Consider the following 17,926-nt stretch of genomic DNA (forward strand, 5'->3'; position numbering starts at 1 on the left):
AACTTTAGACTTACTTGCACTTTCTTAGTTTTTGCGCGTTCACTTTGCAAACACTGGGTCCGTGGTTCCGCCTACGTTCCGCGTGACCTTTCAGTGTTATTCAATAGTACGTGAACGTGCATCCCAGAGCCTGTGCTACACAAGCTTTTGTGTTTAAAATGTATACAAATTTTTATTTTCCGGAAAAAATGACAGATCATTTCGCTAGATAAGACCCTTCTTCCTCGGCTGGGATCATTTAGAGCCCTTTAAAGTTGCATTTAAACTACATTTTGGAAGTTCAAAATCGGGGGCACCATTGAAGTCCATTATATGAAGGAAAATCCTGAAATGCTTTTCTCAAAAACCATCATTTCTTCACACCTGAAGACAGAAAGACATGAACATCTTGGATGACAAGGGGGTGAGTAAATTATTTGTGAATTGTTGTTCTGGAAGTGAACTTCTCCTTTAATTACTCACCCTCAAATTGTTCCAAACCAGTAGGACCTTTCTTCATCTTTAGAACACAAATTATATTGATATTTCTGATAAAATCTGAGCACTTTTTGACCTTGTATGACTTTATTCAGCAATTTCTTCAACAGTCTCCTTACTACCTGTGCTACCTTTCTGGGCCTTGAACCCGTTAGTTGCGTTGCTGTCTATGCAGGGTCAGAAAGTGCTCGTATTTCATTAAAAATATCTTAATTTGTGTTCTGAAGATAAACGAAAGTCTTAAGGGTTTGCAACAACATGAGAGTGAGTAATGACATCATTTTCATTTTTGGGTGAATTACCCCTTTAATATGAGTGAGTATATGATTATTCAGCCAGTAATTATTCTATTTTTAATTAAATGTAGCATTCAGGGCCGGAGACTGTACAGTGGTGGGCAGACCTTCGTTACCCTAGTCCTCATGTTCCCTTCATGTAAGTTCTGCTTTTTCATACCTCATCAAGAAGCACAGTTAAAGGCATGAACCTCTCTTTTATTGATCTGTATTTTATTTATTGGTATGTGTGTGTGTGTGTGTGTGTGTGTGTTTTTGCAGGCTCAGCCCCATGCGCCGCTATTCTTCAATGTTTCTGGGCAGGTGCCCCTCTATCACTCCTCTCTCATTTTTACCCGGTATGAAAGTCCCATTGTGATTCCTAAAGTAATTCCAACATCTTTCAGTTTGTTCTGGAGCAGCTTGTTTTTCATTTGATGAAGTTTCATCACTGATTCTGATTAATTTCCTAGTAATGTCGAAAGACCTATGACTCACTTCATGAGCAGGGAGCAACCATGTTTTTCCACTAGCTGAACAAAGTGACAGTATAAATAAAAACATTAAAGGGAGAGTTCACCCAGAAATGAAATTTCTGTCATTAATTACTCACCCTCATGTCGTTCCAAATCCTTAAGACCTGCGTTCATCTTCAGAACACAAATTAAAGGGGTCCTATTATCCCCCTCAAAGTCTTGATTTTGTTTTGTGGTGTATTAGAACATGCTCTCATGCATGGTGGTTCGAAAAACGCATTATTTTTCACATAATTTACATTATTACAATACCTTTCTCCCCAGCTTAGCACAAATGGCTCGATTAGTTCCGGGTTTTATGAAGGCCCGCCTTCTGAAAAATGAAATGTGAAATGTGATTGGTTAGTTTACTGTTTCAGTAACAGCTTACTGTTTCAGTACTGCCACCCCCTTTGCCAAAGCAGCAACTTCTGTATGCTAAGTTAAGGATATATTAAGGTATAGTTGACGCTACAGTAGTGTTGGGTCCTATCGACGGCCTGTGAGATCACAATACATGATATTATTGTGCTAATTTATTAAATTACGTAATACTTAGTTTCATTGCCCGAAACCAGCTCCAATAAAAGGCTAAAAACAGTTAATGTTTTTAATATGACTTAATTTGTACATGACAACAATTGAATAACAACATTGTAAGTTACTAACTATAATGCTTATATTTCCTTAGTTATTCAAAAAGCAGCTACAGAAAATAGCTGCTCGATGTATTGTCCCATCCCTAATTAACATTATCAAAGAACATCATCACTGATTAGCCTAGCCTAGTCTAGTACAAGTTTATACATTTTTAAAAAAACACTCACGTTGTATGTGAAGCTATTTACACTGTATGATAAATAAATCTCTTACCATACACCGCACACGTCTGCCGTGTGTTACACCCCGACACAGCCACCGGAGCTGATCGTGGCCACTCAAGTCAGTGCTTGTGTTCAGTGCTTTACGTTAAGGCGCCCCAGAACCGGCTAGTCCCCCACCTCGTCCCCACCCACCCCCCAACCATTCATTGTTCATTGAGCCGTTCATTGTAGTTCTTGAAAAAGGATTTTTTAAAAACTAAATATCTCCCTTTGGAGTGGACTTTGAGATTTGTAGATCTTTTTTTGTGCCCAAACATACACACTACACACTGACTACAATTCAAAAAGTGAAAAAGCATTATAGGACCCCTTTAAGATATTTTTGATGAAATCCGACAGCCTTCTGACCCTGCATAGACAGCAACGCAACTGACATGTTCGAGGCCCAGAAAGGTAGTAAGGACATTGTGGGTTCATGTGACATCAGTGGGTCAAACGTAATTATAGTTATAATGAGAATATTTTTTGGCTGCAAAGAAAACAAAACCAATGACTTTATTTGGAAAAAGTAGCCCTCTGAACTGACATTGACAACTGAGTTGACAGCGTCTCATCTGATCCTCTTTAATCTTTTTTTTTTTCTCTGTAGGTTTTAGTGGCAACTGTAATGAAAAACAGCCGTTTGTGTGCGAGACCCTGAACGTCACTTCTGCAGAGAAAGGAACCCTAGAACCGCATCCGGTCGGCTCCCCGTGTGGGGGAAATTCATATCACTTCAGAGACAAGGTCTGACATGCGCACACAGCCAGTCACATCCCTTGAACTTTGAACACATGTTTTTTGTTACTGACATCATTGTATGCATATCTTGCAGTGCTACTGGATTTTATCCGAGTCTTATTTCCAAAGCTTCAAAGAAGCCAGTGAGTTCTGCCAAAGACTGCATGGCACGATGCTCACCATATCTGACCAGGTTGAACAGGGTGTGTTTAATTAATATACTATTAAAATCCATAGAGAGCATATTATATAATAAAACACATTTATTCATGCTTAGTACGCTTAGCAATGTCAGTTGAATCTCTCTCTCAGTCTGTCCTGTGCATCTTTCCTCCATTTAGATTTCGTCACTACACTGTTACCGCAGTTACACGGACAACCTAAGGGAGTCTGGATCGGCCTAAAGATCAAGCTTCATGACACTCAGTGGGTGGACAACACGCCAGTTGCATATCTGAACTTCAATCCTCTCCTGCATGGCCAGTTACGACCCATATTCATCAATGCAAGTGTCCATCTGCTTTGAAAGTCTTGGAAGTTTTATCATTGACCACAAAGATCTGAAGATCCAGTCCAAAGCACTGGATTTTCAGCAGCATTTGTGTCATGCTATAGATTATACAAAGAATGTTTTGTTCCTCACGCGTTAGCAATAACTAGTTTACCCAAAAATGAAAACTCTGCCATTATTAAGCCTCAGAAATGAATACTTTTATTCACGCATTGATCAAATCAATCAAATGTGACAGTAAAGACGTTTATGATGTTACAAAAGATTTGCGCTTGAATCCCTAATTAAAATAAATTTAAAAGAAATATATATAAAATAAATGTGTATAAAACAATTAAAAGCGTTGTGACTCAGTAACACCAATTAATGTATTATAAACTGTATTAATTTCCTAAATGATTATATTGTTTTATTATTTCATATTATTACTGCACTATAGAGTAATATTATTCAAATATTATTATTTTTTGTTGTATTATTATAGAAAAATTAATAATTTGCATTGCTATAAATAAGACTGAGCGAATCAGTGAATTGTTTCTTTTCTTTCTTATTTTTTCTTTCATTATTTTATTTTTTAATCAGTTAACCAGTTGTAACTTTATTTATTTATTTGCTGGTAAAGAGTCTGCAAAATCAGTGAATTATTTCTTTAAATTTCCTTTTTTTAATTTATTTAATAAATAAGTGCTGTTCCTTTGAACTTTATGTGCATCAAAGAATCCCTAAAAAAATCAGTTTTCATAAAAATATTAAGCATTTTTACATTTTAAGCAGCACAAGCAGACACTAAAGACTGAAGTAATGGCTGTTGAAAATTCAGTTTTGGTCACAGAAATAAATTACATTTTAAAATACATTACGATATAAAACAGTTATTTGAAATTGTAATGATATTTCACAATATTCGTATTTTTTAATCAGATAAATGCTTATTCTTATTTCAAAAATATTTAAAAAACTTACCAACACCAGACGTTTGAAAACAGCATTATAATATAGATTAATCCTACTCATAATGATCTTCCGAAATCATAAATTAAGTTAAAAACAAAAATACAAGTGCATCTTTGTAGCTTAACAGCCTCTGCCCTCATTTTCATTATATGGAAAAGAACATCATGAACATTCCTCAAAACATCTCCTTATTTTCTTGATGATAAAAAATTGCGGGAAACTTTTTTTCCTTCTTGCACAGTTTTTCATCTCCCATATGCTGTATCTTGTGTTCAGGTGGCTTTACTTTTAGTTTCATAAGCTTTTCAACATTTTCTGGCCATAGAGTATTCATGATACACTTAATTTGAGGGTTTCTCTTTTTTCTGCACGGCAGATGTATGAACAGGAGTCCTTGGAGCTCTGTGCCTACATGTACACTGATGATCATTCTGACATGATTGGCACCTGGGACTACACCTCCTGCTCTGACCGTCAGAATATCAGCATCTGCCAGCATTATGCAGGTACGAGCCACCAGCAAGCGTCTCAATCATCTGTATGTTATATGAAATAGTGTTGTGTTGATTAACACCCAACTGACAATTTTCCCCAGATAAACCAGAGAGCCCTGAACCTAATGATAATTTCACGGTTCACAATCATACATTCAAGGTGGTACAGCAAAACAATTTAACATGGATGGAGGCTCTTGAGTTGTGCCAAAGCTACAATATGGAGTTAACCAGCGTACCTGATGCATATGTCCAAGCAATGCTCACAGTTGAAGTTTCTCGGAGAAATCAACCACTCTGGATTGGACTCATCAGTGAAGACGTGAGTAAAGATCACATGCTCCATGCTTTCTAAGTCACCGACATACAGTACCATTTAAAATCACATAATGTGATTATGTGAATTTTCAGCAACCATTATACCACTCCACATTTAAAATGTACAGCTATTTTAAAAAACAACAAGCTCTTTACTATTTCCTGGCCCAGGAAAATACAGTTTGGGGGAGAAAAACACCTGTGTTTTTCAGGTTGTGAAAATATATATATGTACATTGCCCTCCAAAAGTTTGGAAACGCCCTAGAAAAGTGGGGTTTTGGACAATATTGGCATGAATCCTTTTTCATTTGTGATAATTTTGCTCTGATAAGGGACAACACAAACTACAAAAACATATTTTATTACATAAGCTGTTTATACATAGAAAAAACATACATTTTCGATTCATCAAAATATCCACCATTAGCAGCTATTACAGCCCTGCATAATCTGGGCCTAAATTCATTGTATTTTAAACTTAATTGGCAATCAGTTGTTTAAGCTATTAAGGTGTGCTGACCCAAAAATCTTTAAAAAACCTGGGCCAAGTTTAAATCAGTAACCAGGCATCACAGCTGGCAAAGGGGCATGTCTGACTTTGACATGTATATATTGCCGTTATTATGTAATCAAAATGAAAATTATTATTATGCTAGTCTTCAATGATAATGTCAAGGGACTTTAATGTATTTGCACCAAAAAATGATAAGAATTTATGATGATATCGTCCAAAACCACAGTTTGCAAGGGGTGTTTCCAAACTTTTGAGGGGAGTGTATATACACAGACTTTTTGTCCCCAAACTGTATTTTCCTGGGCCATATATATATATATATATATGGACTATATGTAAACATCTTTTATGTAAAATATCTTACTCAGGACAGTACTAAATAAAAAATAACATGCATTTTGTATGATCTCTCTTATTTTGTTAAAGTCATTCACATTTTTACAGATTCTGCAAGGGTTTCCCAAATTTTCGCATACCACTGTATAAAAAATGAATGTAATTTGTTTGGGATTTAAAAAAAATAAATAAAAAAATAAAACAAATGTTCTCACTTCAGTGTCATCACCATTCCTGATTATTATTACTATTATTATTACTTTAATTAAGGAAGGGGAGCACTACCACTGGATAGACCACAGCCACACTGAATTCAGCCGCTGGACCTCTGAAGGCACCAAAGGAGCCTGTGTGTATCTGGACACTGACGGTTTCTGGAAAGCAACCGAGTGTGAGGAAGAGCTTTCAGGAGCGATCTGCCACATCCCACACAGTGAGGATTCATAAGTGCTAACTGCTACCTGTGCTTTTCATTATTTAGTTACATATGTTTTGCTTAAAAATGCGTTTTTTTCCTAATAGAGAAGACCGTTACGCCTGAAGTAGATTCGGTTAAATGTCCTCACAAAAGCAATGGACAGAACTGGATCCCCTTTAGGAAGAACTGCTACACGTTACTGCTGGGGGCCTCCAGGTGGGGCAACAGTGAAATCAATGAGCAGCAGATCTGCAAGTCTCTTGGTATGGATGGATCATATCTGGTACCTTTAAAATACTGGACACATTTTTCTGCACAACAAGTTTCATGTTTCTTTTTCTGCTGAGTTTCCATTCCATGGTCGATGTTACATAAAAGCCTATGTTTAATGATTTCTAATTAGCATTATCTTCATATCTGAATTTCACAATGGCCACACTGTAGAGTTTCAGGAAGTGAATCCCCAAAAATGATCGTTTTTTGTGTGTACAGAACAGAACAGAACTCACTCTTGAAACTGTGATGATTATATCTATAGCAATATTTTGAAATCTTATGTGTTGCAGAGTGCACTTTTTAAACTAGAAGTCCACTTCCAGAACAAAAATTTACATATAATTTACTCACCCCCCTTGTCATCCAAGATGTTTGTGTCTTTCTTTTTGTCAATCGTAAAAAAAAATGTTTCTTTACAGAATTTTTCTCCATATAGTGGACTTCTGCCCGCGAGTTTGAACTTCTAAAATACAGTTTCAGTGCAGCTTCAAAGGGGTCTAAATGATCCCAGCTGAGGAAGAAGGGTCTTATCTAGCGTAACGATTGGTTATTTTCCAAAAAAAATTACAATTAGAAAATGAGAAGGGAGTTTTTTGACCTGCCTAACTTTATTGACCCGGATTACACAGAGTTCGCATACACATCTTAGAGAATAGACAACGTGAGTGTTTTTAAAAAAAAAAAGAACCAATCTTTTTGTTAGACCCTTCTTCCTTGGCTGGGATCGTTTAGAGCCCTTTGAAGCCGCATTTAAAATGCATTTTGGACATTCAAACTCGGGGGCACCACAGAAGTCCACTATATTGACAGGAATCCTGAAATGTTTTCCTCAAGAAACATACTTTCTTTTACGTCTGAAGAAAGAAAGACACGAACATCTTGGATGACAAGGAGGGGAGTACATTATCTGTAAATTTTTGTTCTGGAAGTGAACTTCTCCTTGTCATTTCCACTTATTATAAGTGATGCTCATTAAGCATCTTTAGGCTTGTTGTTTGGCCTCAGCTTATAAGCAGTTTGTTTTATAGAGATAAAAGTAGGCAAGTGTAGCTTATTTCCAAGATTACACGTTTGGATTTAAAGGTATCCCCAGGTATTAAGACTTGTGTCTTCATATAATGTAAATTATGTCTCTTACTGAAATATTTACATTATTTACTGAAGGATTTATGTTATTTAATTAATCCAAATTGTTTTGTACAGATTTTGGACTGTGGGGAGTGCCATTATTTTGATGAAGTGAAATTGCTGCTATTTTTACCGCAGTGCAACTCAGAAAGTAAAATACTGTTACGATGACCACAACTTCTGAAAGAGCTTACAGGTGGCAACGGATATAAGTGTAGGCGTAAACCAAATGCCGTACCATCGATTTGAATTTTTTTGTTTTTTTTTTTCTCCCCACAAGGAGTCTGAACGCCCCTAAAATCCACGCTGAAAAACTCATTCAGTGGCTGTGGCGTCACGATAAGCGTCGGCATGTTTACATTCTGCCAGGATGGCATCTAGCATTTCTTGTCTCTGCCGTTTGTAAGCTCTTTCAGTAGCTGTGTTCTACTAAAAGCCTCAAAGGCATCAGGGCTAAAGTCCTGAGTACAAAGATGTGGGTCATCAGGAAGTTTTATTTGTCCACAGGCATCTTCCCATTATTTTCTCCTCTTCTTATCGCTAGAAAAGCAGTGAAGATTTACATCGCTTCTCTTGTTGTCTTTCGACAGCCAAAAGCCACACAATGTTGCATTGTATCAGTATTTTATTTCCCGAGTTGTGTTGCATGTTCACATCATCCAAATAATATCGCCCCCTATAGTTGAAAATGTGTATAAACTCATGTGGATTTTTTAAATAACGTAAATTTTTAATGGTTTTCACACATTTCAGTAAAAGACATAACTTATTTTATATTAAGCCATACAAATATTATTAATATCTGGGGTTCCCTTAATCACTACCTGTATTTTCTGTAAGTCAGTAATTTACACTATGTGTACAGAATAAGATTAAGCATTAAAAGGTAAATTGACAACTGAATTTAGCTACAGTGTGCACATGGCCGTTTATAGTAATCTTGTCTGTGTTTTAGCCGGGTTTGGAGAAATCCTGACTATCCGTGATGAGGCGGAGAATGAGTTCATCAAAAAGCAGTTGCAGCCATTCAAAAACTTGGTGATGTTTGTGTGGCTGGGAATGAGCAAAAACAAGACAGGTAAGATGATCACTTCCCAAAGTTCAATCTTGTGAGCTGTGTTTTTTTTAAACTGCCAATTATCAGATTAAACATTCACAATTTTACACCAAATGACAATGTTTATTAATTTGGATGTTTACAGATTAAAGCTAACATGACTTTTAAAATCTGAAAATATGAATCTGTGCAAATCACTACACGATTTTCTGTGAAATCGGTAAACTCTGACTAACCAAAATCTGCAGATTGCCTCTTACTTTTAATAACTAGCGTCAGATTCTTAAGACTTAAACTGGGAGTGAATTTTTGGCAAAAGTCATGTAGTGTATTTCAGCCTTTATATGAGTAAGAAAGTATCAACAAGCTGTTCATTTTTGCTCTGTATGATTTGTTTGGTTTAGATGAGCAACTGAAGTGGCTAGATGGCAGCAATGTGCAGTTCTCCAACTGGAAGTATGGTCAAAGACCAAACGTCACAGAGCCCTTCATGGTTGGCCTCAACATAAACGGAGAGTGGGAAATAATAACAAATCCACGTTATTTCAAAACCATCAAACAGCGGAGTATTGTGATGTGCAAGATTGAAAATGGTAAACCATCACCCAGTTTCAGTTTGTTTTCCTTAGGTATAAATATATTTTTACAAAAATATTTTTAGTTTGCCATAAAGTGCAAAATGAGTAATTGAAATGACATGAAAGAAGTGTGACATGCTGTAATCCATCTAAAACTTATTTTCTATTTTTTATCATTAGTATGCATGTGGTTTTTATGACCTCAAATAAATTAAAATTAGGGCTGGCAAACGATTAATCGCATACAAAATAAAAGTTTGAGTTTGCCTAATATATGTGTGTGTGCTGTGTGTAATTATTATGTGTATATATAAATACAAGCACATTCATGTATATGTTTAAGAAATATTTACAAGTATATGTATTTATTATAATTTTTATAGAATTTGTATTATATATAAATAAAAATATTTTGTACATAACATATTTCTCTTAAATATATACATGAATGTGCTTGTATTTTTTATATACATAATAATTACACACAGTACACACACATATATTAAGCAAACTCTGACTTTTATTTTGTATGTGATTAATCACGATTAACAGTTTGCCAGCCCTACTTGAAATACAACGTAAATAATGTATATAATGTATTAATTTACAAAATGTATTTGGCACACTCCTGGAAAAAAACAAACAAATAAATAAATAATGAAAAATAAAAACTGGTAAATATATATATATATTATAATGTAATGTAAATAATTATAATGTTTTTATTTACTTTTTATCAATTTAATGCTTTTTAATGCTGAATAAAAGTATTAATTTCATTAAAAACTGGTAGTGTGCATTCCTTACGCCTATACAAATATTAGCCAAAGACTTTTGAGTTTAAAAAAAAAAAAGTAAATTTTATAACTTACATAAATGTCTTACAGATCCCAAAGACGAATTCATGAAGGGTGTGGTTGACGTTAATACTCCGGATGGCATAAGTTACCGTCGTGTGGCCAAGAGAATGGACTGGTATCAGGCAATGCAAGAGTGTGGCCGCAACGGAGGCCATCTTGCAAGCATTCCTGACAAAACCACTAACGACAACATGGCACTGATCGCCAAAAGAGACGGCTTTTCACTGTGGATCGGCCTCTCCAAACAAGATGTACACAGTTTTGTGCCATAATAGAAATAAATGACTGCACCTAATAGCTATAAACTCAAACTTTTGATGTCGTCATAGTCATGTAATTTGTCCGGATGTTTCTCTAGGTAAGCGGATGGCCGTTTGAGTGGTCAGATGGGAGTGCGTTAAAATTCACACCAGATGGATTTGTCAAGGACGGCCGTGATACTGAGGAAAAGTGTTTGTTTGTGGACTCCAGCGGTAACTGGACGGCCGTCAACTGTCATGCATCCCAAGAAGGGGCCATCTGTTACAACCACATCAATGAGAGTAAGACAATGACACAACACAAACACAACTGTTGTTCTGAAAAGCTCAGACTCAGACTGGTTCTCCATTTACTTTTTTTCCCCAGAAACTAGTGCACAACTCTCTTCTCAGTCCAGCAGCAGTTGTCCCAAGGACGATGGTCACTTTTCATGGATCCTTTTTAAAGATCACTGTTATGCATTCAACATGCACAACTACTCTGTTTTTACCATGGACAACGCCAAGAACGTATGTCAGAATCTGGGTGAGTGTACATGTCCTGTATTGCTGTCTTTTAAAGGAACATTTCACCCAAAAATGAAAATTACCCCATGATTTACTTACCCCCAAGCCATTCTAAGTGTATATGACTTTCTTCTTTCAGACGAATACATTCAGAGTTAAATAAAAAAATGTCCTGGCTCTTTCAAGCTTTATATTAGCAGTGAATGGCTGTTGAGATTTTGAAGGCCAATAAAGTGCATCCATCCATCATAAAAAGTACTTCACATGGGTCTGGAGGATTAATAAAGGCCTTCTGAAGCGAATATGGATATTTTTCTTACGCAAAAGAATCGATTTGCTTCAGAAGGCCTTCATTAACCCCCTGGAGTCATGTGGAGTACTTTTTATGATGGATGGATGCACTTTATTGGACTTCAAAATCTCAACACCTATTCACAGCCATTATAAAGATTGGAAGAGTCAGGACATTTCTCAATATAACTCAAATTGCATTTATCTGAAAGAAGAAAGTCATATACACCTAAGATGGCTTGAGGGTGATTAAATCATGGGGTAATTAAAATTTTGGGGGGAACTATCCCTTTAACAAGTTTCACCTTGTATCACGTCCAATTTGCCAGTTAGATACGTACAACAATACACATGCAGCCAACCAAAACATGCCATTTAGGGGCACATTTGAAATTTGCCAACATTACCATGATAATAGACCAACTTGAAAAAAACTCAAATACTAGCACAAAATATTCTTGCTCCTAAAAGTCATTTTCTGTCCAATAAGCATCAGATGGAAAGTGGCAATTTACGTAATGTATTTCCATTTTAAACACTTCCAGGACCAGTTTCTCAAATCCAAGACTGTATAAACCATGTAAAAACAACCTAAAAGTGTCTAACAACTGTATTTCTCCCATGTGACTGGCAGATTCATCCTCCAAGCTTTTAACCATCAAGAGTAAAGAGGAGAATGATTTTGTCTCGGACTACATGAATAAGAACCCTTCCATCACAAGCCGAGTGTGGCTGGCGCTCCACGTTGATGCCAAAGGTAAAATGATGATTCAATCACACTATGTGAAAAGTTGAATAGTTGAGTAATGCATGGCAACTTAGATCTTTAAATGACACAGAGTAAAAATAGAAATGTTTACAAATGGCAAGGGACTTCGTAGACTTATTTCAGTTCTGTTAATCTTTGTAAATCTCTACACAAGGTAAGCCCACGAGTTGGCATGATGGCAGCGAACTGGACTTCTCTAGATGGAATGCAGAAATAGGGCCACAATTATCACCGCAGGTGTCGCAGATCTGCGCAGTCATGGTGTCTAGCAACGGCACCTGGACCCACACAAGCTGCTCGAACAGCCGCAGCCGAATCGTCTGTAAAGCACCTGCCTGTGAGTCCTCAACATTTCTCACCTTGAAAATAGGGCTGGGCGATAATTATCGCAATATAATTTTCCTCGATAAAACGATATAAAGAGTTAGATAAATGTTCGATATAATTTTTATGTGTCAAATCCATGCTCAGTGCCACCGGCAACACTACAACCCTACTGCTTTGGGGCGTGTGAAATTTAGGACAGAGTACGCCTCTGTTTACACCCTGTTTGCATTTCTTCATCTTATTTTAACGGTGATTCGCAAACTAAACACTAGCATATAATGAAAGCATGCAAAGTGCATTTACTTTTGCATGATATGTGATTTCAGCTCAGTAATCCACCAGTTCCGCAAACATTCGGAAATATACGTCAAAACCTACTTTTCACAGCGGTTGTTGCCTGGCGTTTTTCGCTCGTGATTTGCATAGAGTTTGCCCATCCTTTTTGATGCTCTCAGCCACTCTCAAAGCTTTCTCCATGCCGCTTTCAATCCCATAATGCACCTCGTGAGCGTTTATGCTCGACTTCCATAGGAATGAATGGAGAACGCTCACTTTGCTCCACTCGCTACGTGCCAGTGGAAACATTATCTCGATGTGGCGCGGATGCACCTGGAAAAACAGAGCGGGTCGCGAGCGCGTATTATTATTATTATCATTATCATTACCAGACAACCAAAACCTGTTTCTTGATTTGAAACAATATAACTCATTAGAACATGCAGAAATTAATTTTTCTATTTAGACATTTATTTTGTTAAGGAAAATTAATGGTCTGGTTTCTACAACTTTCACTTTGGAGCAAAAATCTGACTTTAAACTTGAAAGAAATAAAAATTTGACATTTATCGTGATAATTATCGATATCAACTGATACGAAAAAAAATAATGTGATCATTTTTTTGGCCCATATCGCCCAGCCCTACTTGAAAATGTCTCATAACATACATTGGTAATAATATAAAATATGGTAAAAAAATAAAAAAAATTGTAAAAATATAAAATACAATAATATATATATATATATATATATATATATATAAAATGCAGGAGATTCATTTTTCCAGTTCAGCAGTGTTAAAAATATTTATAGAAAATGTTATATTACATGTGTGTGTGTACATGTGTGTAATATTACTATTAATATGCTTTACAAATAAGAATTATTTTGCAAATGTGTTATGACATGTTGGATATTGCATGTGCAGATCCAGGTAGCCCGGTGGCCTTGGTCTTCTTCGTCATTCTACTCATCTGCATCTTCGCGGCTATCCCCTTTATCATCTACCATAAAAACAAGCATCGCTTCCATTCGACAGTACGCTACCAGCGCAACTTTGATGATGCGGACAGTGCGAGTATGATCAATGAGGAAGAATAACAGCTCAGCTGAATAATGTCAAATGACACGGTAGCAATAATGTGCCTTTTACTCCAAGCACTCCTCTGTGACATCAACAGAAACCAGAAACACCTGCTTCAGTGGTTCAAACTAAGATTATTTATTACTTTTCACCTCAGACATCTCAACCGTTTGTGTAAAATAAAACAGGAGTGATATTATTTGAAGGGTTTTAATTTTTAAATTAAGATGTCTGAAATGCTTGTGTATATTTTCATGGGAGGACTGCAGGTACTTATCGTACTATAAAAATTTGACTGTGTTACTTTGGCTTTTCTTGATATTAAGTTATCAGATCAGGGTTTTTCACTCCTCTTGAGCAGCACTGAATATTAACTTGCGCATGGAGCTGGGAAAGTTTTAAGAATGTATGTTTTTGACACTTTTTCTTCTTTACCTTTTAAAGATGTGATTTTAACAAAACGTGAAGCATCCCGAAACTGTATTATTTCATTTAAAATAATTTATTTTTGTGCTTCTTTTTTTTTTTTTTTTTCTGAATGCCACTCTTTGAAATTTTCATAGATATTAGTCAGCGGTAAATAGAACATTCCTTTCGAACTTGCCGAAATTGTGTTTTTTCCAGTGTTTTATTTTCCTGTGTTGATGTATCACATACTTCTCCTGGCATTATGGCATTGTTTGCCTTCATTACAGTAATATCCAAGTGCTGTATAACAGCTTATGGTAACACAGTAAACAGTGCTGTATAAGATGTTAATAATAAAATGAGAATTGACACAGTCAGAGACAATATCTATGCACTCTTATGCTTAATTCGCTCAAACTACTGAGATCTGATGCACTTTAATGAGCTGTTTGAATCTAGCTTCAAGCACAAATTTCACAATTTTAGTTAAGGATTTAGTACATGCTTTGTAAATATGTCTTTTTTTTTCTTGTTGCTTTTGATTGTTTTTGGGGGTTTTTAACTACACCAAAGATGCTTTGGGATTTTAAGGTAACATATTGTAAACCCAAAAATTTTCACTAAAGACAACGCTGCTTTTGAAAGAAAAAAAAAATAATATATATTTTTTTTCATAATCTTTTGTTATCCTTGTCTTTGATTTGATTACATATCAGCTTTCCTCTGTTTTGACCACAGCAGATGCTCAATAAAACAATTTATGTCTTCTAATATTATATGTCCCTGTGTTTGTTAATAAACATCAATAGACATGTTTTTCGGTCATAGTGTTAAATTGCTTTTTAGTTTTAGTTGCTTAGGTGCAGTATTCATTAGTGTGTTGATGCTGGATTAGTACATACCCAGGCTGGCAAAATGTATTATTTAAAGGGGTCATAACATGAGAAATCAAATATGCCTTGATATTTTGCGATAATTTAAACATCATTATACACAAAGCATTTATTTAATCAAGCTCCATAACTGGCTTATTTGGACCTGAGGTGCAAGGTGACATCACCTAGACATAAACATTAGCATAAACACTGCCTCCAAAGCAAGACATCGACAAATAGTCATCTTCTCATCAACGGCTGATCACTTGAATGCGTTATATTTGTCAAAAGCAAATATAAATTACAATCACTGCCGCTATGTTGTCTACACTGGATACAGATGCATGTTCGTGAAGCTATGGCAACAATAAAGTGTTTTCACAACGCATCATCAATCGGCCATATTGGCGGCACTGAATGTAAACAATGCCACTGAAGCGAATGAAACTTACATATTTTGCTGATTATTGCTAATGGTTAATTATTGTCATGTTTTGGGCTGTACTAATCTGTCGGACCGGGAAAAACATTTGGAGTACTATAGACTGACAAACGTTATAACAAATCAAAGAGAAGTGTGCAAAAAACTGAAGAACAAAAGGCATTTATGGTTGGCAAATTAAACCAGGATTTCCAGTGCAAGAATCTTGACACCATTCATGTTTGTGCTTTTCTTTCAGGTAGGTGAAAAATTAGGCTAAAATCTTAATTAATACTGCTTGTACGTATCTTTACCACCTATTAACTTTAGTTTGCCAAAATATTGCACCCTTTCATGCTTACTAAGTCTTTCTCTATATGATTTAGCAGCTTCCACATGTTTTTTCCATGGTTTAGACAGCATAAATTAGCAGAACCATTTGTTTAGTAGTACATTAGCCATGCAATCCATGCTGTTGTATACAGTATTGCTAACATATGCTGCATTCAAGTCCTCCTGGGATGTTCTTACTTACAATTTGACAAGTCGTCATTAGGACTTAAGGTGCGTTCAAGTCACTTTGGTTGGAAGAAGATGGCGATTTACCTTTACTACATAAAATTTAACAATTTGTTAAACTCTGCATCTACAAAATGATGAATAAAAATGTGCATCCTGTTTTTATTCAATTTATGAAGGTGATGTAAATGCATCATTATATATTCTATGGTAATTATACAGTAATATAATATTTTGTATATGTAACTTATATAGTTTTATTGTACATTACAAAAAATAATCATTTTATTTCAACAAATTTACCGTTAGTACAGACAATGCATATCTATTGTCTTTTGGCTGCCATCCCTTGCATCCCACACGTTTTTTCAACTTGGGGCTTAAAGGAAATTTCAAGTTTCCCACTGGTAATAACGACTTTGTGGTGTCGTTCATGTGCGTTCAACTCGTAAATGCAATCTATCCGACATGTCACATGACTTGAATGCACTATAGATATATATACGATCGCCAGTTTGGCGCGCATCCGGGTAACTGACCAAATCGTCCAAACTGTTTCCTGGAGGGACAACTGCAACAGAGTGAAAAAAGGTTAAATAAACACTATTTTACCTCAGTTCTCTTTGACAGTCCATACTGTCCTCTTCATGCAATCCAGATTTGTGTCCACTGTGAGGTTTTCTTTCTTTTTGGGCTTTTCTGACGACAAGACAGAGCAAAACACGTTGTTTGATAGCCATTGTTGGTTTACGTTCATGGTAGGTTATCTTATCAAAGACAGCAGACATGAAAGACAGCAAACAAAGCATGAAATTCGTCGTTAAATACGACAAGTGATGAACATGTAGTCTGACTTATGTAAGGTCAAATGGTTTAAAAACATGTGAATTTTAACAGGTCAACAGGTAAAATGTGCATATTTAACACGTTAAATACATGGTGTTTGCTGTGAAAAATCAGCACGTTAAATACGGGCAAACAGCACGTATTTAAAGGGGTCATTGGATGCAAAGTTCACTTTTACATGTTGTTTGAACTTTAATGTGTGTTGGGAGTGTATGTACAAATCTACCCTATAATGATAAAAATCTATGCAGTGGTTTTAATTAATCTGTAAAAATAATATCCCCTTTTTCAGATCAAGCCATTCTCAGATGCCAGAGGCCGCTTCCACGATAGTTGATTGACATGAGCGTCCTACCTCAGACCCGCCTTAAATAAGCTGTAACAGTCAGACAAGAATATCTCTGACTGAGCGATGGAGGTGTTGTGTTCCTGGATGTAATAATGAACATAGTGGTCGTCATTTACTCCCGACATCTGAGCCGCTGAAAATGCAGTGGATTATGTTTGTTTGTGAATAGAAATGCGCCTCCCGATCTACATAATCCGTTTATGTTTGCGCGAATCATTCATGATCCAGCTTCACTTACAGCAGAAGTGAGTATAAGGGTTTTTTAATTAATATTTGCGATCACCTTTCCTAATAACGTGGCTAAATGCGGCTAAAGTAAACAGGCTTGTCACTCCACAGAGAGAAGAAAGGGGCGGAGCGCGCAGAACTCATTAACATTTAAAGCAACCTCGACCAGAACAGGATGATTTTTGCAGAGCTCATTTTGACAAGGTAAAGAGGGTGTTGTTTTACACTAACATTAAGAATTTTTAACCAAAGTATATTATAGACTTTTCATTAAGACCCTAAAGAATCATATCAACTTGTGGAAAATGAGCATCCGATGACCCCTTTAACGTTTGAAATATGCATATAATGTGCGTTATATAAATATGCATATTTTACGTGGTGTTGATGTATTAAAATTCATGTTTTCCATACCAACATAATTCTTGTTTACGGCAAGACAAGAA

At 36.0% G+C, this 17,926-nt stretch overlaps 1 protein-coding gene across 2 annotated transcripts in view; it reads left to right on the top strand.

The window, feature by feature from the left end:
* Positions 1–15,015, top strand: part of ly75 (lymphocyte antigen 75) — a 41,041-nt gene extending 26,026 nt beyond the window's left edge. For both annotated transcript variants that reach the window (XM_051122178.1, XM_051122179.1), the window contains exons 19-35: positions 845–912; positions 1,035–1,111; positions 2,741–2,877; positions 2,966–3,074; positions 3,213–3,376; positions 4,716–4,845; positions 4,935–5,155; positions 6,273–6,435; positions 6,525–6,683; positions 8,780–8,902; positions 9,286–9,474; positions 10,347–10,570; positions 10,678–10,861; positions 10,947–11,105; positions 12,012–12,134; positions 12,301–12,483; positions 13,679–15,015. In XM_051122178.1, coding sequence (XP_050978135.1) covers positions 845–912; positions 1,035–1,111; positions 2,741–2,877; positions 2,966–3,074; positions 3,213–3,376; positions 4,716–4,845; positions 4,935–5,155; positions 6,273–6,435; positions 6,525–6,683; positions 8,780–8,902; positions 9,286–9,474; positions 10,347–10,570; positions 10,678–10,861; positions 10,947–11,105; positions 12,012–12,134; positions 12,301–12,483; positions 13,679–13,851 — 2,586 coding nt within the window. In that variant the 3' untranslated portion in view covers positions 13,852–15,015. The remainder of the gene's footprint in view (positions 1–844; positions 913–1,034; positions 1,112–2,740; positions 2,878–2,965; positions 3,075–3,212; positions 3,377–4,715; positions 4,846–4,934; positions 5,156–6,272; positions 6,436–6,524; positions 6,684–8,779; positions 8,903–9,285; positions 9,475–10,346; positions 10,571–10,677; positions 10,862–10,946; positions 11,106–12,011; positions 12,135–12,300; positions 12,484–13,678) is intronic.
* The last annotated feature ends 2,911 nt before the right edge of the window (positions 15,016–17,926 follow it).

Source organism: Labeo rohita, chromosome 11 (assembly GCF_022985175.1).
Source record: "Labeo rohita strain BAU-BD-2019 chromosome 11, IGBB_LRoh.1.0, whole genome shotgun sequence".
Lineage (NCBI taxonomy): Eukaryota > Metazoa > Chordata > Actinopteri > Cypriniformes > Cyprinidae > Labeo > Labeo rohita.